Source organism: Calypte anna, chromosome 1 (genome assembly GCF_003957555.1).
Source record: "Calypte anna isolate BGI_N300 chromosome 1, bCalAnn1_v1.p, whole genome shotgun sequence".
Taxonomy (NCBI): Eukaryota; Metazoa; Chordata; class Aves; order Apodiformes; family Trochilidae; genus Calypte; species Calypte anna.
Window position 1 is genome coordinate 32,669,354 of NC_044244.1, and position 26,446 is coordinate 32,695,799.

The 26,446-nt window shown below is 40.8% G+C and overlaps 1 protein-coding gene across 1 annotated transcript in view; it reads right to left on the minus strand.

The window, feature by feature from the left end:
• Positions 1-26,446, minus strand: part of PPM1H (protein phosphatase, Mg2+/Mn2+ dependent 1H) — a 130,341-nt gene that overhangs the window by 40,070 nt on the left and 63,825 nt on the right. Inside the window, exons 3-4 of the mRNA XM_030449655.1 lie at positions 19,948-20,292; positions 14,158-14,270 (exon numbers count right to left, since the gene is read on the minus strand). Of these exons, the coding sequence (XP_030305515.1) occupies positions 14,158-14,270; positions 19,948-20,292 (458 nt within the window). The remainder of the gene's footprint in view (positions 1-14,157; positions 14,271-19,947; positions 20,293-26,446) is intronic.

Below are 26,446 nucleotides of genomic sequence, written 5' to 3' on the forward strand. Positions count from 1 at the left end.
CTAAGCTGCATGCAAAAGATTGTTTGTATTTCCATGGCATTCTGTGGTCACGTATTCACTCGCAGAACAGCATTCTTTAAGCTTTCCATTATTTACACTGCTCTGTAAGTACAGTAATGCTTGGTGCTTTTGCAGAGCTGGATGAACTATGTATCATCCCAAAGATTTTAATGCCTGTTTTGAAGCCATTTCTCAACCATCAGTATATCAACTCACTTCTTGGACAGCAGCAGTGTACCAGCTCTCTTGACTTTGCACAGAATTTGATGTAGATAAGCAATTGTCACTTAGATACCAGCTTCTGTATGCTTTAGATGGTCTCCCTTCTGTGATCGTTTCATCCTGCTGATGTGCTATTTACATGCTAGCTCATGTCTCTTGGTAATTTGATAAATCTGCTGGCATTACTTCTATGCCAGATATTCTGATGGCACTGCAATGCAACCAGCAACTATAGCAAGTTGCATACCTACCTTCTTCTTCTGCAAGACTGAAAACTTAACCTTTCAATTAAAACACAGGCATCTTGAAAAAAACAGCCTGGGTAAAAAAACAGTTTTGTAAAACTAGGAGCACAGGATAACTCTTCTGGATATGACAATGGACTAAAACGGTCTTCAAAATACCATTTAACTATTTCTACTATGCTGAAGGAAGGAGCACTATTAAAGAGGAAAGAAATCGTGCACATTTCTGAGATTCATGTGGTGAAGAGCAGACTGGTACAGAATGGTGCTACAGTGGACGAGGTGGGAAAAGGTTCTGGTGAGGAAGTGAAAACAGCTCTTTGACAGATAACAAATTTACTACTCCTGGACTTCCAGTACTCCCTTGCAAATAATTTTATGTCAAAAATTAGAGGTGGCAAGAGAAGGCTCCCACTGACCCTCCAATGCTACAATTAAAAACAATATTGTGTGTTTGAAATGAGACTGACATGACAGTTGTAGCTCACTAATTTCTTAAAAGAAATTTATGCAGATTTTTTTACAGAATTTTTCCCCTTTATGGGATCAAATACATTACAGGCTTACAAAAATGCCCGTGCAATTTCAAATAATAAAGATTGCTGAAAATTCTTCCTTTGGGTATCTGAGACAGTAATTTAAAAATGAATTAAGAACTCCACCACCTCTTTTCTGCAACAACACCTTTGCTTTTATTTCTGCAGTTCCTAAGGTCCTTTGAGCCAGACTCATTTACTCAGATAGTGGACAGTTTTTATAACCTTTTCATATGTAATGTGATTAATTTGAGTAGGCCTACATTTAAGGGGACTGTGGGTTCAGAAAGAGTAGGTACTCTGGCAGAGACCAGACTGATCAACAGAGCTGATCAGACACTAACTAAACTTTACACACTGGTTTAAGAGGGTTGCAATGGATCTACTGATCCTGTGCTTGTCTGGAAGAACTAGCATAAAAAACTGTTGCAACGGCTATTGCATCAGGCTAATTTAATTATCCTTAGCTTCCCCTTTAATCACCATTTCACAGGAAATCCATATGTTAAAGACCACTCAGACCAGTCTGTGGTTCACCTTTTTCTCCACGTGCATTGACATACTGCCTATGTACTTCGATAGCCATCATTCTCACTTCTGGAGGTAGAATTGGGCCTCAAGGGACTCACATCATATAAAAAGCAATTCAGAGGAGAGTGGGTCAACCTTTCAAGGCTCAGCTTATTTTCACTAGAAACTGCAGCCACCTGGGATGAAAAATACAACTCAGCACAAAAAAGAAAAAAAAATCTTTGGAGGGGGGAGGGAATTAAAGCAATGCCATTGATACTTGATAAAACAGAACCTCAATTTTATGTTTTTCATTAATGTTTTCAGCAGTTGGCCTTTATTCATCTTGAAAGTTATAGCTGCTCGTAAGAGTCAAATGGCCTGATGTGAGGAATTAGAAGGCTCTAGATAAGAGTAAGGGCTGGGACACATACATAGACACACAGGTCACTGGTCTGAATACAACTCTGGTGGGCTAATTATCCTCTTACCAGGCTCTTTACCTTTCTGCAAATGACAGCCAAGGGTATTTCTGACAGCCCAAGTGACAAAACCAGACCCATTTGTCAGCCAGCTCAGTGGAGAGGCTGGGTGCCAAAGCCTGACCCAGGAGCCGCCCGGCTCTGTGGGGTTTTCCCCTGTGACTGAAAAGGTGCAGACTCAGGCCCCTAAATAGGTTTGGAGACCGAACTGCCCTTTGCATGACCTCGCAGTGACAGAGCTGCCAAGCACTGACTGAAGAAAGGCTTTTCCCACCAAGCAGCCTCCAGAGCCTTGAATTCAATAGCCCAGAGTCAGTCACTGCTCCTGAGAGGGAGGGAGCCCGATGGAGGTGGCAGTAGCCGCCAGGAGCCCAGAGACTGCTTGTGGAGACCCCACTCTGTAGGGTCCAGCAGGACAATTCAGTTTGATTTTATGCTTCCTAATGGACTAAGCAGCAACGTGGCATTCCGTGAGCATTACTGCTTCTGCCACGCATGAAAGCTGCATGGACCCAATGAAACAGTGCTCTGAAAGCATTTAACTCCCCATGCATTGTGGGAATATGAATGTGTTATTTTATACCAGAATCCAGCTGTCCTATTAAACTGTCAGAAATAGCTACCCAGGAAGCAAGAACTCCTCAAAGTGATGCAGTGCCCAGAGAGCATCTGATTCTGCCATGCTTAATAGTGACATTTTAATTTCAGCCACACTGGTGAAACACATTATAGCAGAGCCACAGGGCAAGCCTGCCAAAGGCAGCCAGATGATTCATTTTTGCAGGCCACGAGTAAGTCAACACTAAACCAAATATTCCCTGATGACAAAGCTGCTTCAGGCCCATACCAATCACTAATTTATATCAACAATGAAGTAGTAATTAAAGCAAGTTTTTTTGGCATGAAAGGAAACCGGGAGCTGTTGACCTGCAGCCCTCTCAGTGTGCTCACTGCCTTTCAAGCTCTGTGGCTCTGATCCCCACTTCCTCACAGCAGCATCCACAGTGAGCAAACAAACAGAAGAAACTGTCCTTAAGTCTTGAGGCCACAAGACTACTTATATAGATTTCTCGTCTCCTCTTTTTTGAACACATCTACCTAACTGCCCATCCACACGAACTACAAGACTGTACTTGCCCTTGCATTTCACACATACATGCTCTGCATGGCAAAGAAAGAACAGTCACTAATCCAGAGCTGGTAAGTATTAAGAGAAAACAGGAATTTACTTGGGGACCAAAAAAATAAAAGTCCTGAAAACACAGCTGAAGTAGCCTAAAATGGAAGAAACAAGATTCTGATCTCATATCTCTCTTCTGGCCACCTCACTGAGCTTTTCAGATCCAGAGAAGTCATGTCCTGAACAAATGAATCTGGAGCAAGACATGTGCCAGCACCTCAGTGTGTAAGGCAGGACTGGCAGTCACAGCAAACCCTGCAGCAGCCCTGGTCTACTCAGTCACACGCAAGGAAAAAACCTCCAGGTGCTTAGAAGGCTGCATGTAAATCTACAGGAAATACTACATTTGTCTTTTGGATTGACAATAATTGCCTAGTCCACAATGATCATCTGAAATCACACCAAACCTTAAATATATGCTTATTTTCTATATTCAGATTCAAGACTTTAAAACTGTATTTTAAAAGAAGACTTATACTAAAGCATCAAATATGTGATGAATGAAGCAACAAAAGGGTAAAAATCTGCTGGTGTTGTACTGCTGCTGTAACATTAGGATCTACCAACAACAGTGGCTTAGGGAAAATATCAATATATCAACTGCTTTTGCATTTTTAATATGGATAAAACAGCCACCTCTTCTTGAGTCAGATAGGGTTTGTTGTTTGTTTCAGTGTATTTTTTTCTTTTCTTTTCTTGTTTTTTTTTTTTTTCTTTTCTGGAGAACACAAACAGTTCAAAATTCCACAGCATTATTTCTGAGATGTTTATGAGAAACAAACAGAGAAACACTCATACATGTTAGAGGAAGCTATTTTGTTGGTTACTCTGATTTAATCCTACAGAGAAAGAAACACTTTAGTGAACAAGGTCAAAAGTGTAATTTCATCGCTGTCATGGGTCTATTGGGATTCTGGTGTTCAAAACAAAGAGACATCTCCTACTGTTAGGAGCATTCAGGGGACACCTTGATTCCATTACACACTTTTTCAGAGGAAAATGACTTGAAGCACAACATTAAACTGCACATTTCTACAACAGAGGATAAAAATCTGGCAAAGGTGACAGACCATTTGGAAAACCCTTTTTGACAGCATGTATCAATTCCAAGCCACAGGGAGGATGTATCCATTTTGTCAAAAGGTGTTAAGCATTGTGGATTCAGTACAGATGAAGCAGAAGTGTCTGGTCTGTCTGAAGAGGTATCAGAAATGTGTCAATAGAAAAGAAAGAGGGATTAAACTGACAGAAAGAATAAGGCAGGGTTTTATTACATTCCAAGAGGAAACAAGCAGTAGATTTTAATTAGTGTGTCACAAAAATAGCTGAGAAAAAAAAAAAAAAAAAAAAGAAGAGGTAAATCCTAGAAGTACAGAATCAGTCTAAATAAGTACTTGTTTATTATGGTAACTAAATCATATCTTTAAGGAAGCTAAGGAAGAGCCATGTCAAACTACTTTTGTTTATTTACCTTAATTGTGAAGAAGTGAAAGAAGAAATTTTTTACAAAAATTCATTAAAATGTTTCTCTCCTCTCTAAATGAAGTACTGGAACTTACAGCCATTATTATTACTGATGACTTTTAATATTCAGCCCTGGCACCTTGGTTTCACTTATTATGAACTAAATTGCTCTCCCTTGGTCTCACACAGGCTCATTTTTCAATGTTTCTTTAGAAACCAGGTGAACAAACACCTAACTACTCTAGCAATAATCATGGAACTATAGTGCAAAGCCTTTAAATGATTTCCTTAATTTTACGAATTAAGGCAGGCTGGGAATAGTGAAAGAAACCATTAAATAACATTTAGCTGGCATTAAAACAGGTCCCATCCATTACTATAAAACTCAGAGGTGAAAGCAGCAACCCTCAGCAACACCAATGGAAAAAAACCCCTGGCTGCCACCCACCCGTAATACCCAAGAGATGTTTAAAAAATGTCCCAATTCCTTCTCAGCATCACTACCAAGAAGAAAACAAGCAACAAACCAGGGAGAGGACAGAGCCAAGGAAAACTGCCTCTGTCACCATTTTCTATCTACTGTCACTCAACACTCATGCCACCCTGGTTTCTTCAAATTTTTCAGTGCAGACATCAGGCTGTCCACAGAATTACTGTGACAGAATAGAAATACTGGATCAGTTTTTCTTTCAGCCCAACACAGCCAACAACCAAGAGGAAACACTCTCCCTGCTCGTGGCTCTTCCTGTGACAATGCAGCCCCGTGGTGTATGCCATGGTTAAAGGGGGCTGTATTCATTCATTCATGGATAAACTGGGGGAACTCCTGCTCCTTCAAGCCAATAAAAGGTGTGAGAACTTGCTGTGGTGAAGCATTGCACAAGAGCAGGGTTAAAGTAACTGGCTACAGAAGTAAGCATTTGCACTTCCTGCAGGAGTGACAAAAACCCTGCCCAAACTTCTGCTAAGATCTTTTGTAGACTGCCAGACACCTTGGCTGCTCCGAGGGCTAACATCTCAGCAGCACAAACTCAGGGTACAGCCCTGGTCAGGCAGGACACTGAAGGGATAAGGGCCTCTTTCATTTAAGGGCCTCTTTTTGATATCCTCACACCAGCACAATGTGTTCCTGTGCTCACAGGTGTAGCGTTTTATGTTGTTTCCAGTTACTCAACTCATATTTACATTTCTAATGCTTATTTAGTGATTCCTGTGGAGAAGGTGTCAGAGAAAAACGAGGCTGCTGAGCTGCTCTAACACCAGTATGCTGGAGCTCTGTTCTTGCTGAATGTATTGTATTGTATTTAATAAAGGACCACAAATGGTCAAATAGAAGCTGTTTCTCAAACTAAAATAATATTCATAGATTTCCACGGAAGGGCTTACTTCTCCTCTACACTTGACCAGTCAGCATCTTCCTCACTGCAACCAAAAATAATAAAAATGTGAATTTTCAGAACTGATCTTACATTCCATCCCATGTATTCACCTAACAACTTAGCAGCAGCTAAAGAGATTTTCTACTCCTGAAGGCCTCCCTCTGCCCTGTACATTTCATCCAATGTTGAGAAGCACTTGGCTATCAACAACACTGTAACCAAATTACTTCGGTTGTTTCTGCATCACTACTCACTCTAAAGTTTTAAATTAAAAATAATCCTGAGCTTGCAGGTTGTCCATAGAAGAGAAGAAGACGACAACACCACACTGCTTGGTCATTTTTGACCCCAGGAGCTGCACACTTGTAATTTTCAGTGCCTCTTTGGCACGGGACTGCCATGGGACAATTGTGTGGATTTTGTGCTCCACTTTATGTCCTCATGTGTATTGCTTGTCTGAGGCAATTTAAGTATCCACCTGTTACTAGTAGTGGGCTAAATTAACAGTGTTTCATTTCCAGGCTAATTATAGATTTTTTCTGTACACTCACTCTATCACTAATGGGATGGCACTGGCTATTTCTACACAATTTTTTTGTTAATCAGGACAATAACTTTTGCTACTGAACCAATGGTGACTTCAGATATTTACCTATACACTTCTAGTATTGTCTCTTCCAGTTCTGGTAGCACTAAACCAGAAACAAACTAACTGAGTTAAATGCCCTGTGATTAATTGTGCATACTTTCCTGTTGGTTTGCATCTGAAGCCACCAATCTTTCAGGAAAGACTTGAGCTGGCAGCTTGGAAGCTATTAAAAGCCAGTTTATAGTGACACTGCTAGCACATGAGAACGGCCTGACATCAGCTCCAGCATCCTTAGGTTGAAGATTTGCTGCCCTCATGGGATTAATTTTGTCATGAGGGTTTCAGTGTATTCTTCATTTGACCACAGCTAAGTCCAAGGTTCCAGTGATGATACACCATTGCGTTTCTGTCTCATGGTGGAACCACATGCCACCAATTACTCAGGCCACGCCAGAGAAATTAACAAAGAAGTGCAGTCACATTTCCGTGGCCAGCTCTGAGCCTCAGGACTGCTATCTGTGGAATCAAAGTCTTTTTTTTCCTGCTGTCCAGGATATCACATTCATCTCCAGGACAAGTTACTATGGCAACTAAACCTGAGCTTAGTGGATGAAGGCATTGCTGTGCAAGTCAGTGTGTATTTTGCCCGTAATATGGCTGGGATATGGCTGACCACGTAAGATGGAAGAAGCATGGATTTATGGATTTTTTTTGCCCCTGCTCTTTGTTGTCTTATCATTGAAGAAATCAGAATGACTTTTAGCACCTAAAGCATCATTTACTCTCAGCTTTTCTGCTTAACCCAGCAGCGGTTGCAGGATATTGGAACAAGCTGGACCGAGAAGTAAAAGCAGACAAAGTCACACTCTCTGCTCACTATGCATCAGTGAATTTTTACCCAAGCCATGCTTCATTCACCCATGCAGCAGTGAACAGAGAAGCCTTTGCTAAAAGCCCCCAAAAAGCACAGCTCAAGCTGCATTGCATAGCTGCTGCTGAGACAGAATGGACTGGGCTGCCTGGCAAACTCACATAATTCAGGGTGTAAGAAAAGTTTTCCAACACAGTAAGGACTGCAGTAGACCTGAAACATTCACCAAGCAAGCCTGAGGGGCTCCTCCTGGCCCTTCTCCCATGCTGGTGAGATAGAGATCTAAGGCACCCAGCCTGCCTGGCATCCCTTGGGCCTGACCCTGTAATGCAATGAAGAACCTACAGAACTCTCTGTGGTCAGCTACAAAGGCACAGATTCAAAAGATGGTTTTGAGCTTAATGCAGTGCACTGGGAGATCTGGAGTCTATTTGCTTATAGCACCAGCTGTCTCTATAAGAGTCTCTTTAGGCATTACTAAAGTACTGGTAAAAGAGTGATTGAAATTACATCTTGGCATCCTTCACCCAGCTTGCCTCAGACACTACAAACTCTACAAGCTACACATACAAGACACATGCAAATGTGTTGTTACAGTAAGAATTTTTCCTTGATCAATGCTTATATTTACCAATAAAAACAGCAAAGGAATTTTTACTTGCAGTGCCAGGAACCACCTTTTTTTTTTTTTTTTCTGGCTTGATTAGCTTGTTTTTTGTTGGCTTGGTTTTTTTTCTTTCCTTTTTTTTTCTTTTTGTTTTTTAAAGGCTGAAAACCTATGAGATCGAAAGCTAATCGAATTCATGACTCCTGGAAACTAATACAAATGAACTTCAGCTTTCCAGCTTATTGAGATTACTTGAACAGCCAAAATTCCTCTCCTTCTTCATAGTCTGGAACATAAGGATTTCTGGGGTTGATGACGTCTGTGTGGTTAGGACCAAAGAGTTAACTGAATGTACCACTCACTGAAAACATTTACAATGGCTTCAACACCTGCTAGATTGCCACAGACTTTGCTAAGGCATACAGTCTCCCAGGAAAAAGAAAAAACAAAAAAAGAGTCTGGGGAAGAAGGAGCATTTCTCTTGTCTTCAAAAGCCTATGAACATTTACTGCTGCCAAGTCAGTGCTGGATATGACTTGCCAGTACCCTGGAACTTGTCATCCACTGGATTGCTAGAAAACACTTTTCTCTCATCATCGCACTTCAAGTGCAACCACTTATTTCTGACCCAACACCTTTTTTCCACACCTCAGTTAAAGTGTTTCCTGAAGTGCCTCCAAAAGCTTTACCCAGCATGAAATCCTGTAATATCTGAGGTTGCTGTTATTCCTATGAATCCTTTACTCTTGCTTCTCCCTGGAAGGAGGCCAGGCAGGAGAAGGGGAGCAGAAGTGTTTTCTGCCAGCCTGCAAGTCAGGTTTCCAAGGAAAAGAAGCAGGGACTTGGGCCTATCTCCTGAGTGTGACTAAGATGCCATGCTCTTTCCCAACATTTTTGGCTAGGCAGGATCAGAGTACCCCTCCTACCAAAGGGCAGGCATCAGTGAAGGAGAATGTGTCTGGGAAAGACTTCATTTTGAATTCAGTCTCTCCTCACAGCACAAGGTCCTGAGCAAACCAGGCTTAGGCTATCTGCTGCCCTGAAATGACCAAACATTTATTATTTTAACCGATTCCATCAAAGAATTAGTAATAATCCTCCTTAAAAAAGGACGTGCATGTAGATAGGTCAAAATAAGTGTTTCTCTCGCCTCTCAGGAGGCATCTTAAGAGGATTTTGGAGGAATTAGAACTTCAGAAAACGAGAAGGAGTCACCACAGATTGCATGGTCTCAGGGTGAAAAGGCCCTGTGTGTGGTTCAGAGATTTACAGCTCTTTTTGTTCCATCTTTAGGAGGAGACAGGAAAAAGAAGAGTTATCCAAACACCGCAGACTGGAGAAGCTTAGTAACTGAGTTGTCTTTCCTCTAGAGACCTCTAAGTATGAAGCACAGTTGTTGTTGTTTATGCAGCCACAGATGTAAGGAGACAGAGAAGGCTTAAGGCAGATGACTAAAGGAGAACAGGGAAAATATTAGAGAATGGGTAGCTAAGAATAGCAGAAAATTAAAATTTCTTTAAAATATTGTAAACCAAAGGCTTAAGAAAACGAGCTCTGGAATAGTAATATACTAAAGCACTTTTTGGTTTCCATTCTTACATACACAGTGTTAGTGCTTCTGGCAAAAATCACCCTGCAGGGCTGCCTTGAGAAAGAAGCCAGATACCATGAACCAGAAAAATGGGTCAGAATCATAAATTATGACTTGTCAGAAATTCTGTTTAAGCTACAGTGCCAGTCAGCAGATACATGTCTGTTTCCACGCCTCTTTCATTTACTTCATAAAAGCAGATTAATTCCCGAAATTTGACTTCCTATTATGAGAACTATGCATGAGGGAAGCAGCTGACAATCACCATGACACAGAAGAGGAAGTATAAATGTAAAAAACCAACAAATCTGGAAAGAACTGAAACAGTATAGAAAGTCTAAATGCAGTGAAATTCAACACATGCAGCAAATTCAGAAAGAATTGAAACAGTAAGCAAAGTAGAATGCAAAGCAGAATTCAATTTTGAATTCTCTATTTTATGACACTGGGAGAAGTCAGTGTTAAAACCAAACTCTTTCACATCTAGGCAGCTGTAGCATGAATGAAGTTGCTTAAAGTGCACCCAGATGGAAACATCTAATGTGCTCCTATCAACAACCCCAAATGTCTGAGCATTAACTCTACCCACTTGCAAAAAGAAGGAGAAAACCTACTCTGGACATGAGGCTATCTGTTCAAGCAGATAGTGAATATGCCCTGAAAACATAAGCAACGGGGGAGCAAAAGCAAGGAGGGAAAAAAGATCATAAAAAAAAAGCTGATGAAGCAAAGCAAAAAATCCAGTGACCCTGCAAGTCTGTGAAGCCTGCGAAACATCAGGCTCTTTGCTTTGATCCCATCTTCTACCAATAAATCAAAAAATCCAAGAACCCATTTGCAGTGAGAGGTTCAGGGGAAAAGTCAAATCAGCTTGTGGTGTTCTGCTCCTCACATAATGATAAAAGCACAGCTACCCTATGTGGCTCCAAACACAGCACAAAATGGCAGTGCCTACATTTTCTGAGCAGCTCCTTAGCCAGACAACATAAAAGCCAGAAGAACATTCATGCCAAAGATAGTTAATATGATCATATTGCATTACAGTCACTGTAGTGATATTGGGCAAATGTTATGTTGCATGAGGCTATACAATAATTGGGCAGTAATCAGTAAAAACATTAAGTCCCTGATTTACTACTGCTTCATCACTAGCTATAAACCAACATCCTTATAAAGAGCCTAAAACTAAAAAGAAGTGAGATCAACAAGGCATGTTATGGCAGTTTAGAAGTAAAAGTCACTTTAGCAATATAAAATTGAACAACACTATTTAAAAGAACAAGCAAAGATGATTTACTCTTCCTTATTTAAAAAAAAAAAAAAAAAAAAAAAAAAAGCAGCTATTCAGCAGGCCTTGGCCTAGTTACCGTAGTGTGTGTCAAGCTGGTAGGCAAAGCACAGCTCCCTGATGCTCATCAGAAAAACACTATATATTGGATAGCTGACTATAGCACTATCAGTTCCTAATGAGACAACCTTGCATGGACAATCCTAACCACTGCAGTGAAAAAAGAGAGCATTAGAAAAAGATTTGGTCAATATTCAGACTTGAATTTTAACTGTACAAGTGAGGCATATTTATGGCAGAGTCCAAAAATGATCAGACAAGCCACTAGACAACGAAAGAAGCTCCCTCCAAGTTGTTTTTATCAGGCTCTGAATACATCACCTCATTTTTAGTAGGGTTCTGGTATCATGTGCAGTTAACGTGTCATTATTACAGAACTGTGATCGCATCATTAGCACAAGTTTAATTATATCATTGACATTAGTGATGCCATAACATCAAGCTCAATAATAGTTCATAGCAAAACCTACAATTAGCACAATTTTTCCTCCCTTTTACACCAACCAAAAGTGTTCAGCTTGGAGAAGCCTAATAGTTGATACAGAAGTAAGCTAGGGCAGAACCTGAAAGGCTTGCTGGCTGGTAATTTAGTAATATGGTAATTAAAGTCTTTTCATGATGTAATTACACATCAACTACAAAAGGACAGCTGCTTTACAACACTGCCAGGGTACGTGGCATGAAATGATTAGATTTGAGAAGCTTTGGTGGTTAAACTGAATACCACAGACATAAGTCTGAGGTATAGCTGGCACTGCACATCACATTATTATTCAAGCCTCACACTTGGTGTTTCCTCAGTCTCATTCTGATAGTAACAGTTTGTTGCAAGTAATTTGGTCCCACGACATCAGAAGCTGTTCAAAACCCACCTTTAAAAGCTTCTGCTGCTTTGAAGTTGCCTGGAATTAAGAGCTGTAAACTTCTTCTGGGCAGAGGCAGGACAAATGAGGTTTGCCTGGACCCAAAGTGTTCATTTCCCACCCCTGCAGCATGAAACTTCCTCTCACAGACTCTCGTCTGTGGGAAACACAGCTTGATTTATTTGTAGGCTTTTTCCAGTGGGGGAACGAGGAGGGGAGAAGGAGAATGAGGACAGAGAAGAGGAAGAATGGAGTAGATGAATTTGCAGAAACTAAAACTTGACCAAAGAACTAAGCATTTTGGCATCTATTTCAAATGGTAACAAGCTCAAGTCGCCTGTTTGGGTGAAAAAACAAACCTTGCTCTTCTTCTCAAGAGCAGATAAACATTTTTTAAAGTAGTTTCCTTACTGTTTTTCTCACCACTCTCATTTTATATGTACAAACAGCAAAGCTTACCACCCAAGGCATGAGACAGCAAAGAGGAACATGTTTTTCCAACTAACACAAATAAAACTTCTGGGCTACATGACCAGGCTCTTAAAAATACATAAACACACTGTGCACCCTGGCAGTAGGCAACCAACCTTAGTACTGCTTTTCTAGTCCCACAGTGTCCTTTTAGTTATAAGGAACAACACACATGTTTTGCAAATTGCCTTTTTTTCTCCCTTTCTGAAAGATGGGAAGTGGGAATTTAGTGGGAAAGTGACCCTGATCAGCTGATATGAACTGATATGAACTATGCTTTAAAGCTTTAGTTTCTTAAAATACAGAAGTCTAGAAGTGGGCTTATTTGGAAGTGAAAGATTTTGGGAATGCAGAGAATTTTCTTCAACAGGCACAAGGTTTCCATGAGGTCCATTTGGAAAGCTTACTACTTAGAAGGAGGTCCTGCATGGCCAATTTTATGCACACTTTGAGACAATAAAGCAATTTAGCCAACCTAGTGGAAGAGACTCAACTTCAAGTGCAGTAGCACAGGAAAACATTATTATTTCCAATTTAATTGCACAAGAGGTAAAATTCACTGCAGCTCATGATTCTGATGACAAGACAAGTGATCTACTCAATCATGCTTGCAGCTACCTTCTGTGAGGACTCTTTTGACATTCGATGCAAAAAAGATTCAACTAAGTCACTTATTGAGGAACTGGATGAGAAATTAGCAATGTAAGCAGCAAATTCAGCATATTAAGAACAACCACCAACATGAAAAGAATAGGAAATTTATGCACAAAGGATTTATCTGACTTCAGACGTAACTTAAAGCAGCAAGGGGAAATAAAAATGTTGGGTTTAAACTACAAGGCATTTTGCAGTTGTCTGCTCTCTCTGTACAAACATGAATTGTGTGTACACAAATCTCTAACACAAAGGTGTAAGAGTAGCAGTCTCCACCTAAAGACAATGTGGTTCTCTGCCTTTGCAGACTCCAGTTCCCCAGCTGCAAGAAAAGCAAAACAGCAGCATGCAAGGAACTCTTCTCCCTGGCCTGCTTATGTAGGGCACTGCCAAAAGAAACATGTGAAGGTCTGAAGTCTTGCAAGAACAGTCTCATCTCTCTCTCTCTGAGTCTGATGGTATGGGCAGGAAGTGAGAGAGAGGAAAGAACGCAAAAGATTTCCAGTATCCTCCTGGCTAAATCAGAAGACAAAGGAAAAACATCTTGTCATGTCCTTTAAGCATCCAACTTCTAAATATAACAAAGCAACAAGTCCTGGCTGACAACATTCAGTTCTGAGAAATGGAAAAATAAACAAACTAGAACCAGACACATTAAAAATCCTAACCTGAGATATGTCTTCTCCCTCTTGCAGGAGTAGCAGTTTTTTTCTCAGAGATTATTACCTTCAATCATATCAAAATCAGAGAGCCAGGTACCCTTCCAAGACTAAGGCTGAGGACAGAAGCCACAAGACTTCTTACCGAACCAGTCCAGCCCTGTTTGCTGTTCCAGATCCAGCCACATACCCATTGTTCAACACATAATTCTATTTCACACCCAACATCTGTTTCAGTAGTTAAGTGTCTTTTCATTTTCTTTCAAAAATCAAGTAATTCAGAAACTTCTGTCATCAACCTCCCCAACTGGAACCACCACTCGATAAGATACATTGCCATTTGTTTTAATTTCTCTGTGAACTGTTGAACATATAGTCAAAAACCAGAATCCTCTTGTGATACAGTTTGTAGCTAATGGACTTGATAATGCCAGATTATGGGGTTTGGGCTGAAGGAATAGGTGGGAAGACACCATGCTCACTCACCTGCTATCACCAGCATTTGCCACGTAAAGTTTCCCCAATAAATACACCACCACAAGAGCTGTGCAGCCACCAGAAATATTATACACTGTCCTCTCTCGTTCTATTTGCAAATCCTATAGGAAAAGAGAACAAGATTTATAAGGAGAGCATTACAATTAATGTTTTAGAAAATGGAGATTCCCCTAAAAATATAGTCTTTCTGAAACTGTGTGTCCTGCTGGCTTTTTATTAACGTTGCAGCTATGATCACAAGGAGCAGAACAGAAAGTCAAGGAGCACCTATTACTTATGGTACTAAAATACTTGAGAAAGATCAGGACAAGAGGCTGTAAAACATGGCACTAAGAAACAAATGGCAACTCTGAGGGACACAAGGGAATTCGCTACAGAAAGAAGCACAGTGAAGGCAGAGATAAATGTAGCTTAACAACAGGTACCTGGTGGTATAATTGGAAAGTGCTTTACATAGACAGCAAATAATTAATGGGACCTACCTACATTATGAATAACTACCTGCTGTCCAAAAGGGACACTGAGATTGCAGAGCATGTATCTTTACAAGCAGCAGCAAGACACACTCATGCCACAAGAAACACAGGGAATGGATGGGTGCTAAACTTGTTAAGGGGGCAGGAGGGAAGGGCAGCAGAACAGCATTTCCTGAGAAATGCTAGGCATTTACAGACTTTCCAGGATAACCACAGTATTTAACCCTGTGTCTCATCTCACTTATTTTATGAGATTGTGAAAAGTTTTAATTTTTTAATGCACATGCACAAGCTCAGATTTAAGGAGGTGTGGAGCTACTCAAATAATTCTTCCTGTGTTTATTTTTCAACTAATTCTGAGTGTAAGAAATACATATTTAAAAAGTCCTCTTGCTTAACAAGAGTGGAGAGCACAAACCACACCTGTCATCAACAATCAAAATACATAAATATATGCATATACATAGACACAAACACACATATATACATACATGATCCCCAGAAAACTTGGAGAATGTAAAGAACACAAGGAAATGAGCTATTTTCCAGTACTGCATATATTTTAAACAAAAATTGAAGTATGTGCCAATGAATTAATTCTGCTTCCTCTTAGTTTAGGCTATAATATATTACAAATTACCCTCCTCTCCTGTGTCCAGAATCAAATCAAATTTCAAATTGGTCTTTCCTTGTAATACTGGACTCAAATAGGGGCATCATTTAACATTACTACTGCAAGTACTGGCAGATCTTTTCAGCTAAACCTCACCTACTTCCATGTGGTTTTCATTAAGAATACATTTGCCTCTATGTGTGTATAACATACAGAGCTATACTTCAGCCATTTTCATGTTTGCACCGAGCAACAAACAGCTCAAATTGTCCATGCCTTGGGGTATGGGATTTAGAGCTTTATTTTAGAGCTAAATATATCTGAGAAAAAGCACCACAACAAATGCAAACCATGACAGCTGCAATTTGGTTGAATATCTGCAGAGGAGGCCAGGAACGTTTCGTTTCCTACAGATTTCAGCAGAGGGAGGTGATCTGGAGCAGTGGTGGGGATGCTCAGCAGCACTTGGCCTCTGTCCTGAGCTGACTGGGCAGAGGGATGTGTCTGTCACAAACACTGTGACTCTGGCTGGCTGCTGTATTTAGGGCCTGAACCCATTTGTGCCCCAAATACAGCATGGAGGTGTGGTGGGGACAGAGAGGAGTGACAAGGCCACCCTACACTGCACAGGGGAACTGCACTCTGTGGCCAGAGAGACTCGGGTTTACTGCTGACTCTTAACCCACGCTCTCATGGACTTGTGTGTGGTTTCTCTTTCTCTCTTCTCTTCAGAGGTGAGCGTGTGAGTGTGGGGAGAAGGAGTGGGGGGTGGTGAGGACAAGGAGCAAAACACCTCCAAGCTAAAACTCATATCTCATAGAACCTTTGGTCACAGACATGGGCCCGTTATAAACGCCACTTTTATCTAATCTTGCCATAGAAGCTGATTTTCCTCCCTGTGGTTTCTATATATTTTTAAATTAAGCTGAAAAGCACAGTTCAAAGGAAGCAGACTTTTCTACCCATCAAAATAATTTCAACTTACAAATACTACAGTGGATTTTCTAGATGCTGACAGGAATTTTTAAAAACCTTCATCTCCACAGTTCCAAGTATCCTCTGAGGCCCTCACACAACATACATAACCTCACCTGGTTTCAGCTCTGTCATATGTACACTTCGCAAGTGCTGGAATGCCTAAATTAAAATGTATTTCTTTCAATAAGCAGAATTTAGAAACATTTAATATAGGAGAGAAGATAGATAATCCTTGGAGCTTCATTTTCTGAGTTTTCTTGACTTAAAACTAGATCTGGGTACTGGCTTCTTTCAAATCATTGATGTTCTTGGGCTACTCCATCTAGTTGATGTTCAGAACTTGATTTTACTACCATGACTTGCTAGAGTATATTCAGTGCCACATTTAATTTGATGTTACATACTTTGTTTGACATTTCCTTTGCTGGAGGAAGGGAAGGATGGGAAGGCTTTCCTACAGCTCAACAAGATTTGAGGGGAAAAAATAAACCTAAAAACATTAAAGCCCACCAACATCACTAACTCATTCTGAAACACACTGGCTTTTAACAAAATACTTTTTAACAAAAGTGGTAAAGTAGTGCAGCACAAACAGGGGAAACACTTCAGGTTTTTATAGGTAAAAGGAGGTCAGTCTAGACAAAGCCTGAGTGTATATAAAGCTTCCCACCAGAAAAAAGATATCACAGCAAATTTGGTTTTTTTTCCCCTCCTCTTTCCTGTAGCATGCAGCTCACCCCCCCACGGCAGTCAGCATGCTGGGGAAGAACTGAGCCACAGTGGGCAGAACCAAACGATTCAGCTTTCAGCCCAAAAACGCAGTGTGTGCTTCCATTTCACACTAAGGAAAAAGCCAACTTAGTTTTGTGCTCTGCCCCTTTTTTTTAGGGTGCCTGATGTCACAGCAGGTAGGAGCAGGGTGCCCACATGGGTTAGACGGCGATCCCCATTCCCTGGGTGAGGGAGCAAAGCCTGCAGAGGAGAAGTGCCACGAAGTTCTTTTCCAGCCCAGTAACAAAGAATTGGGGTGGCTTTCTCCACCGATGGCAGAAGCCACCTGCGGACAGCCCTGGGCCGGACCATCCCCTGCCGCCCGGACCTCTGAGGTCTCTCTCTGCGTCCTTCCTCTCCAAGGCTCAGCCCAGGGCTTCCCAGAACACCAGCACGGGTTAATCACCTTCCTCTTAGGTTAATCACCTAACAACCTTTTCCAAACACAACAAAAGAGGAGGATGACGCCGCGAAGCCACACACTGCCACACACCGCCCGCTCTCCCGGAGGCTCCCGGACCCCCGACGGCGGCGGGCTCGTGCCACCTGCTGGACACCCGGCGGAGGGACCGGGGATGCCGGGCGGGGCCGGGACCTGGGACTGGGACCGGGACCGGTACCGGGAAGGGAACCGGTTCGTCCGTCGCCGGCCTCAGGCCAGGCGGAAGGGGGGCACAGGAGGCTCACTATAGGGGCACAGGTGATGCGGGGGAGACAGCGGCGAACGTGGGGGCACAAAAGGCCGATACCAGCGGTACCCGATGGTCACCTTTAGAAACACAGGACCTGGGAAACAGCGAGGTACCGCGCAAATCGCAGCAGCATCACTGTGACAAGTTAGCACACCGCAGCGACAACTAAAACTGGGGGCTTTCCTCCAGGACCTCAGTCTTAGTACGACAGAAAGCAGCTGTACTCCCTACATGTACAGCGTCAGCTATCTGCTTGAAGTAAAAAAAAAATACCAAAACAGCATTTCATAGGCATAAAGAAAAAAAAAATTCCTTCATCTGCTCTCTACTGCTGTCAAAAAGGCATTAGAATGCCTCTAGCACTGTTTAAGGCCTCTTCATTTCTACTGGCAAAACTACTGGTGAACTTTTCTACTAAATTATATGAGTTTCTACTTATCTATATGCAAAGATTTTCAAAAGAAAAACTATAGACCACATATTGCTCTCTCAAGGTTGTAAGACTGTTCAAATTAAAATGGAATCAATCTTGAAAAAAACCGAAAAAACCCCACACACGTCTAGATATTGCATCTGATATAAAAAAATCAATCTCAAAGAAGTAAATCATGAAACAATGTATACAAACAGGATTTTTTGCTCTCTGCCCTTAATCTTTCTTTAAAATACACATCACACACATCTGCACAAGGGTACATGCAGGGAAGGGGTTGTAGTTTGATACTTCTATCCAGTACAAAACAGGACTTGGAAATACTCCTCCTGGCTCCCTAGAAATAAATCTATAACTGCACATCTTAAAAGTCAAGAGTTGAAAACTAGAAGATTTGACTTCTAAAACCTCTAGGACCTGACCTTATGCTATTTCTTTTTAACTGGAATAATTGCAATCACTGACAATTACTGACACTGAGCATTTTTTTTCACCAGGATAGTAAATTACCTGACAAAACAAGTCAGCATCTTGCCAATCCCAGTTCCACCATAATCAAATAATAGTATCTAGAAGTACTTCAGGAGGGAGACAATGACTTGGTCTATGTCAGCTTTCTACAGTATGGATGTAGCTGTCAGATGAGAACAGTCCAAAGGAAACAACACCCAAAGAGGAAAAAAAAATTAAAAAATAAAGCCTTTAGAAAGGGATGAATTCCATTTCATTTGAGACTTGGCAAAAAAACAAGGAGAACCTGAATAGAATTCAGAAGGCAGCTGGGGAAAAAGTACTGGTATGCTAAATGCTCCTACGGAAAAAGGACAAAACCATCAGTAGGTAAACCTGTCAGATTAGATTGTTTAAATAAAGAAAAAAGACAAAGAAAAAAGGTATCTGTATCTACTCAGCATTTTCACCAGGTTCAAAAGGCAATTGCTGCAAAAGTTTTGCAGCAATGGGCATTTCAGGAAACACCACCAAGAAATCTGCCAATGCATCAGGAAACATGAGCTTTCACCAAGTGCCAGGTAAAATGATACACTCTGCTGGCACAAAACCCTTGTACATCATGCAGATCTCAACTGCTTTGCTAACTCAGCAACATCCATAACACTTCAGTACAAAAAGCTGGATATACAGCACTCTGTGAAAGAGGTAGGAGGAAGATAAACCATTGCAAGCACAGATGAGACTCAGGATCTTGTGATCTTATGAACCTTAGACAAAAGAATACGCTGCCTCAGTCAGGAGCTGCACACACAGTCTCTTACAGTCACTACTGTGCTTTAGGAGCCACTCCAAAACTAATACAAACTCCAGGTCAGTGGATCAAGGATGCTGTCCCTCATCCATGTCCCTGATGTGACCTTTTATGACCCATCTGCACAGCTGTGGGCAACACAAGTTGTGCTGGTGGTGCATGAAACGCTGAGAGCCATTGCTCTGGTAGGACAAGGCTTTGTGAAGTGACAAGTGACAACAAGGCTCATACACACAGTCTTATGATAACAGCCAATGCTGAAGTAGGCTACTGTGAGGCAATACTGATTTTAATCTTAAAAAAGAAAAAAAAAAAAAAAAAGAAAGAAAAACAGCAGCTATCTTTTAAGAGTCAAGTAATCCATAAACACTTAAGATGCAGTTCCTGCACCTCAAGCATGTACCAGAATTTAAATAATTCCATCCACATTCAGATGGTGTTTAAGTAGGGGCAGAAAAAAGTGAAATAGAAAAACTCCTAAATGTTCATGTTCTCCAGACCATGCGACTAATTAATGCAACAAGGACTTCAGAGCCCCGAGTCATACATACCATTTCCTTGAATGCACTTTCTATGGCCCCAATAACCAGGCACTCATGTGGGATCTTCTTCTCGGTGAAGAATCGTGTTGGAGGGGTGCTGGGTGAGCCTGGGGCCCCCACCCCACCACGCAGGGAGGCTGCCCGAGTCAGTGTCCTGCTGTTGGTGGCCGTGTTGTCAGGCTCCTCTCCCAGGCAGGTGGGTGGCAGGACAGCCGTGTTCCTCAGGATGTCCACGATCTCCTGCAGCTGCTCCAGGATATGGTGCTGCAGCAGTTTGGAAGCAACCACAGCTGCCCCTGACCCAGCATGTCCATCGAACAGGGACCAGTAGTACAGGTTGATCCCATCTGTGTCCTGGAGAAGCAGGAAGGGAAGGAAGGAAAGGAAAAGAGATGGTCACTCTTAAAGAGCTACGAGTGAGGTGATGGAGAGGCCTGTAGTACAGGGACAACAGGCAAAATACAGGTTAATTTTCCCAGAAGCAATCTTCTGGATTTAAAGACCATGTGGATGAGGCACTTCACAGAATGCTCTAGTAGGCAGGGTGATACAGATATTGATACATCTTTTTTGTTTATTTTATTGAGGGGCTGGAGGGTGTTGATGGTTGGACATGGTGATCCTAGAAGTCTTTTCCAAGTGTGACAATTCTATGATTCCTTCTGAAATAAAGAAATACCCATTGTGTTAGTATAGCTCTGGCAGGAAAGAGAGATACTTATTTTTGCCCTAAACAATTAAAAAAGGCTGAACTTGCAACCTTTCCTACCTTACAGCAATCACAGGATGCACTGACCAAGCACAGATCCCACTGCAAGATTAAGTTGATTTCATAAAGACTGAGTAGATCAGAAGAAAAGCATTCAAAAAAACCACATCATTGATAAATGATGGACCTACCACCACGGAGACCAAACTTTCAGGCACTTCCAACACACTTTGTGTCACTAGGGATGAGATCAAGGACCTCAGTTTGACTTCTAGGAACAAGATGTGATCTGCACTTCCATGACTGATAGATAAGGTCCACCTATGCAGAGGTTCTCAAGGACTGAAGACAAGTGAGATCAGCTGTACTTGACCTATCCCACCTACACATTCCACATTCTCTGCCTAGTTCTTCCCAGTCTTCTGAAAAGTTTCTTTTACAGTACTGGAGTTCCATACCATCTGATCAGAAGAGCTACACAAGTATTTTTTATTTTAGCTCTTGGCATAATATGCTTTTAGATCTTGCATCTTAGCTCAACTCCTACCATGCAGTTCAGCTTAACTCATCTCATATGGGCTGAATATCCAGGAAAAGTAAATTGTGTAGACCTCACTGTTAAAATCAAGGCATACGTGCTAATGTTATGTATTTGTTCAACAGTTACCAATCAATTGTGATTTTGAAATATTTCTCCTTTTCTGCTCAATGCAGTCTCCTCTGACAGGTTTATGTCAGCTCCACTATTGCTCTGATTTGAGAAAGAACCATGTTTTTGTGGTGAGGTTTCCTATCACCCAGATAGGGCCCATCAACCCAGGGCTGGAGGAAGAGGAAGTTCTGGGCAACACAAGCTCCAATCTGCCTGAAAAATACCAGGGAGTTATACCCCAGATAACCTCAATGTTTTTGTGAGAAATTCACCTAGAAACCCTCAGGGAGGCATATAAGGCATAAGATTACCTGTCTTTGAATTATAATACATTCAGCAGCAGCATGTGGAAAGAGTCTTTCCCATCTCCCCTTTCCCCTTCATTTCTTCTTATTCCTGCACCTTCTCCCAGCTATGCTGAAACAATTGTGGGGCTTCCTTGCAAGTTAGATGTGGGTGGGCTAACACAGATTTAGAAATACACCATTTTGCAAGGGACCCGAATCAAACATTTGCAAATGCCTCACACTAAGAAAGCATCAGCTTGAGCTCACTGCAGTCAAAGAACTCAAAAGTTCTATCTGCATCTCATGATGACTGTGGTCTAATTTAGGATGACAGAGATGATTTGTTTCATTCACCTGAATACTGCTCTCTTACACAACACATCAGCACATAGCTCAGGCACCACCTGCATCCCATCATCTCATGCCCAAAGCACTGCTTATTTCAGACTCATGGATAGGGCTGTGAACTGCAGCTCCTTTCCCTTTCTGCTGTTTCAGCTGCTTCACAAAGGAGCCAACCACTGGCTGTCAGGCAGGGCAGACAGGTGAGAGTAAGAACATCATGAATTCACATTTGGAGATCCAGAAGACATTATTCGTTGTTGCTCATAGGTACGAAATCCAAAGCCTAATGCAAAATGTAACTTTTAGCAACATGTATATAGATTACAATCAGGAGTTCATGTTGCTCAAAGGGCAGAGTTAAATGCCACACGAGCACTGAAACTCACAGCTTACTTTGCTGAAATGCACATATAAACCCAAAATAGTCATCTACAGAGTGAAGAGTTCCTCCTCAGCAGTCTATTGTGCAATATTCATTACTGAAATACTGAGAAAAGGCAGTACTGTATTACTTAGCATAGTAAAGACGATGCAGGAAGCATCCTATAATGGTGAACACCAACACATTTCCCAATGTGGCTCCTGATCCAGGCCCAACCACTGAGTCTGTTAAATCCATCACCAATTTATTGCAAAAAATCATTCCTGAAGGCATGACATGGCAGTTGTGCTAACTTGCTCTGGGCTCAGAATCCCTCCAAGTTCACACAAGTTGGCTGTAAAATTCTGCTTAAACCATTTTTAATGGATAATAGAATTACAGGCTAAAAAAAAAAAAAAGTTTGCAAAAATACATCGCTATTCATGCAAAAGATGGAAGTATTTTTTGCCAACAGAAACAAGTATCCCAAACAGACAGTATTTCAGATGAAAACTGAAACAATTCATTCCAAATGGCAACACCTTGCCTCCTGGTAGTTGTAGATCACACTACCTCTGCTCTTAGAGCCTGGCTTTCCAGCCAAAAATCCACCTCATGGTGCACCATGGAAAATGCTTCCACAGCTTAGGTCCTCCTGTCATTCAAAAGGTGCTGCTCACTTGGGGATGTGCTGCCTTTGGTTTGTTAAAAAGCATAAAGGCATCACACCTCTGACTGAAATGGAAATATTTTACCTTCCACACACTGGAAGTTGTTTTGTCATTGTACCCCCTTTCCTCCAAACTATAACAGAAAATTATTATTAAGAACAAGTTTAAACTGTGCACACACCCTCATCACCCCTCAGGTTTCTTAAGTTTGCCAAAGTGAGGCACACCGAAGTCTATGTTAAGAGCTTTTAAAGGAAAAGGAAGAGCTTTTTAAAGGAAAAGAGTTATTAACACAATTCATGGTCATTATTATGAGCACAACTCTGGAAACATTCTAAGCTGAACAAGCTTCATGTTAACTTGGCAGTCAAAATGGGTGTCATCAGAGACTGGAAAACTTTGAAACATATCAAAATAATTTTCCATGACAAAAAGTGAAATTGTAGTGTTACCACTCATTTCCTCTAAGTCAAGCACAACTTAGGACAGAGAAGCTCAGAGGGGCCTGAGCAGTATTCTCAGGCTGTCACTGACATGAAGATGGCATTGCTACACCAGCTGTGGTCGTTCTTCTGGAGTTCACTGAACTTGTCCTTTTTGGACAAGTAGTTCTTAAACAAGAGGGTGTTGCTATCAGCTCAGCTAAGTTCAGACACCTAGACTGCAGACATCCAAGACAGTTCCTTAAATTGCCCTTGTAACTCAGAGAGAAAAAACCCCTGCACTTTCAGACTATGCTCATCTCACTCCAGAGCAGATTTATTTCTCTCTATCATCTGCAGAAGTATTCTAGATAACCGAGAGGTCTGTATTATAAGTGCATACACTCTGGGCAGATGACTACCACAATGCTGCTCTTATACATCATCTATGTCAGATGCTCTTATACCTTAAGTTCAGTTGGGATCTGCAGGCATTACTGATATCTAAATATTAGTCTCCAAAAAGTTGTACCTATTCTTGTGAAACTGAATTGGTTTTTAAACTAGCAGAGGGAGTATAACTGTGAATAACATATCAGCCATCTAAAAAGGAAGAATAAACAAGATCCTTTCCCCTGCCCCCAGAATAAAAATGCTTCCTCTGAAACAAATGAATTCTCCAAAACCATACCAACTTGATGAGAATTAAATATATGATGCAAAGAAAGCAGCATACGAGAGAATGAACAAGGGCTGGTACTCAGGGCACACAGATGAGACAAATAAAAAGCACAAAAAGGTCTTTGCTTTTCCTGCTGCAGCTGAAATGAGCTCTGCAGCCACCAAGCAATTACCTGCTCTGGTGTGCATACACAGTGCTGCTCTGTTTCATATTTGGGAGCTTGAATTTCTTCCCAAAAGCTCCCTCAGAGAACAAGACATCTATTTCTACTAGCTCTGGTGGTATTTTGTCAAATGCAGACTTGCAAACATCAGTCTCCATTTATTCTTTCAACTGAACAGAGCCCTCAAGTGGGTGTATGATTGGTCAACACAGTGATTTATTTTAGATTTGCTTTCAAAAGATTGAAAAACATTCTGAATAGCTACCAGAATGTAGCTACCAGCTACATGAAAAGCAAACATATCCATCATTGCATTGACCTTACAAATTCATTTCCAGAATAGGAAAACTAATAAGCATTAGGCTTCCCAACTGCTGACTTAGCTTTCAGGAAAGTTGAGCGGCCTCATGGGTCTTATAATTGTAAAATATAATTAAGACATGCAGAGTTTTGGGTCAAACAATGGATGATAAATCATGAAGGAAAATGCATATATATATATACACATTGTTGGAGCTCAGTTATACAAAAAGAAAGAAAACAGAAAAAGGAGAAAGGAGAAAGGAGAAAGAAAAAAAGAAAAAGGAAAAAGGAAAAAGGAAAAAGGAAAAAGGAAAAAGGAAAAAGGAAAAAGGAAAAAGGAAAAAGGGAAAAAGGAAAAAGGAAAAAGGAAAAAGGAAAAAGGAAAAAAGGAAAAAAGGAAAAAGGAAAAAGGAAAAAAAAAAAAAAAAAAAAGGAAAACAGAAAAAAAGAGCAGCCTTAGTAACATATACCAACCAATTTGGGACTAATTTTTCAGATAAGCTAGACAGTGGCCCTACACTAAAAACCTTCAGATTTTTGTTTATGAAGTTAATTCTGAATAAGCAAATCATATTGCTACTAAAGATTTATTCTGAAAATCACAACCCAACCCTGACTATTATTATCCTAAATACTAGCAAACATTCACTTCTTTCCCCCTCATTTCTGACCTACCACCTTCTTCTTCCCACCCCCCAGATATTCTGCAGTGTCCACTCACAGAGTCAAGGCCATGACAGCAGCACCCAACCCAACCCTTGGATCTCTGACTCCTTGATGCTGCCCTTGCTGAAATGCAGGGCTGCATTCATAGGCTTAGCATCAACCTTAGCAGAAACTGCCATTTAAATTTCAGATTTTCCAGAAAGCAGGGTAAAACCAAATCAACAAGCATACAAAAATAAACCAGAAGAAAACTTGCTTTTCATTGAACAAATACTCAATAAACTGCTACCACTCAGACTGTGTGTTATGGTGAGATTTTCCAACGAGGAATTTAAAGTATTCAGCCTCTGGGTTTTCTACTAAGTATTTGTCAGGATGCTCTTACACTGTTCACTGAGGTGTCTCAAGCCTCTGTTCCTACATCCTGTGGCAACAGAATAAATTTCACCCCCCGTCAGGTTTAACATCAAAGCCATCAGCTCCTTAAAAAATATTTGCTATCAATGTTAATGTGAGAGCAAAACCATAATATTATACTTCACAGTATAAAAATTTGAAAACAAAACCATTACAGAAATGTGTACATCTTTTTCAGATACATTCAACCAGCAAAAAACGTACCAAGGATAAAATGCTGCTAATTGCTAGTGTAATACTGCCCTCTAGTAGAAAATTTTCTCCAGAAATATGCTGCCTCTTTTGGGAGAATTTGTTACAAATTTAAATTCACAAGCTGTGTTCTAATGACATGGCAGAATAGGTTTTACACAGCTAAATAATGAGAGCTATAGCTCTCATTCAAGTGTTGCATAGAAAACAGAAGTAAACCTCTAGATAAGAAGAGAACATATAAAGAATATGATAACAAGTAGCATGAAAATAGTACGCTGTATTATACGGATCAGCTGGCTTCTCACTTCAGCAATTCTCATTTCTGGTCAAAATGCATCAGAAACAAAAGATTTGAAACAAAAATATTTCTCTCAATAAGCTTGAAAGGGACCAGCTGTTTATTTTTAAATTGAGAGAAAAGCTATAGAATCAAAGTAAGAAATAAAAACTTCACATAATGCAGGGTAGCTGGATATTTAATGAGACTGACAAGTTTCGAATGTATAAAAATAACAGCTTACAAAAATATGCAGTCAGTTTATAGATTCTACCATTATAACAACATATGATAACCAGAATGATTGAGACTATCAAGGCTAGTGAAGATGCCTTTCCAATAATGAAACAGTTTTTAT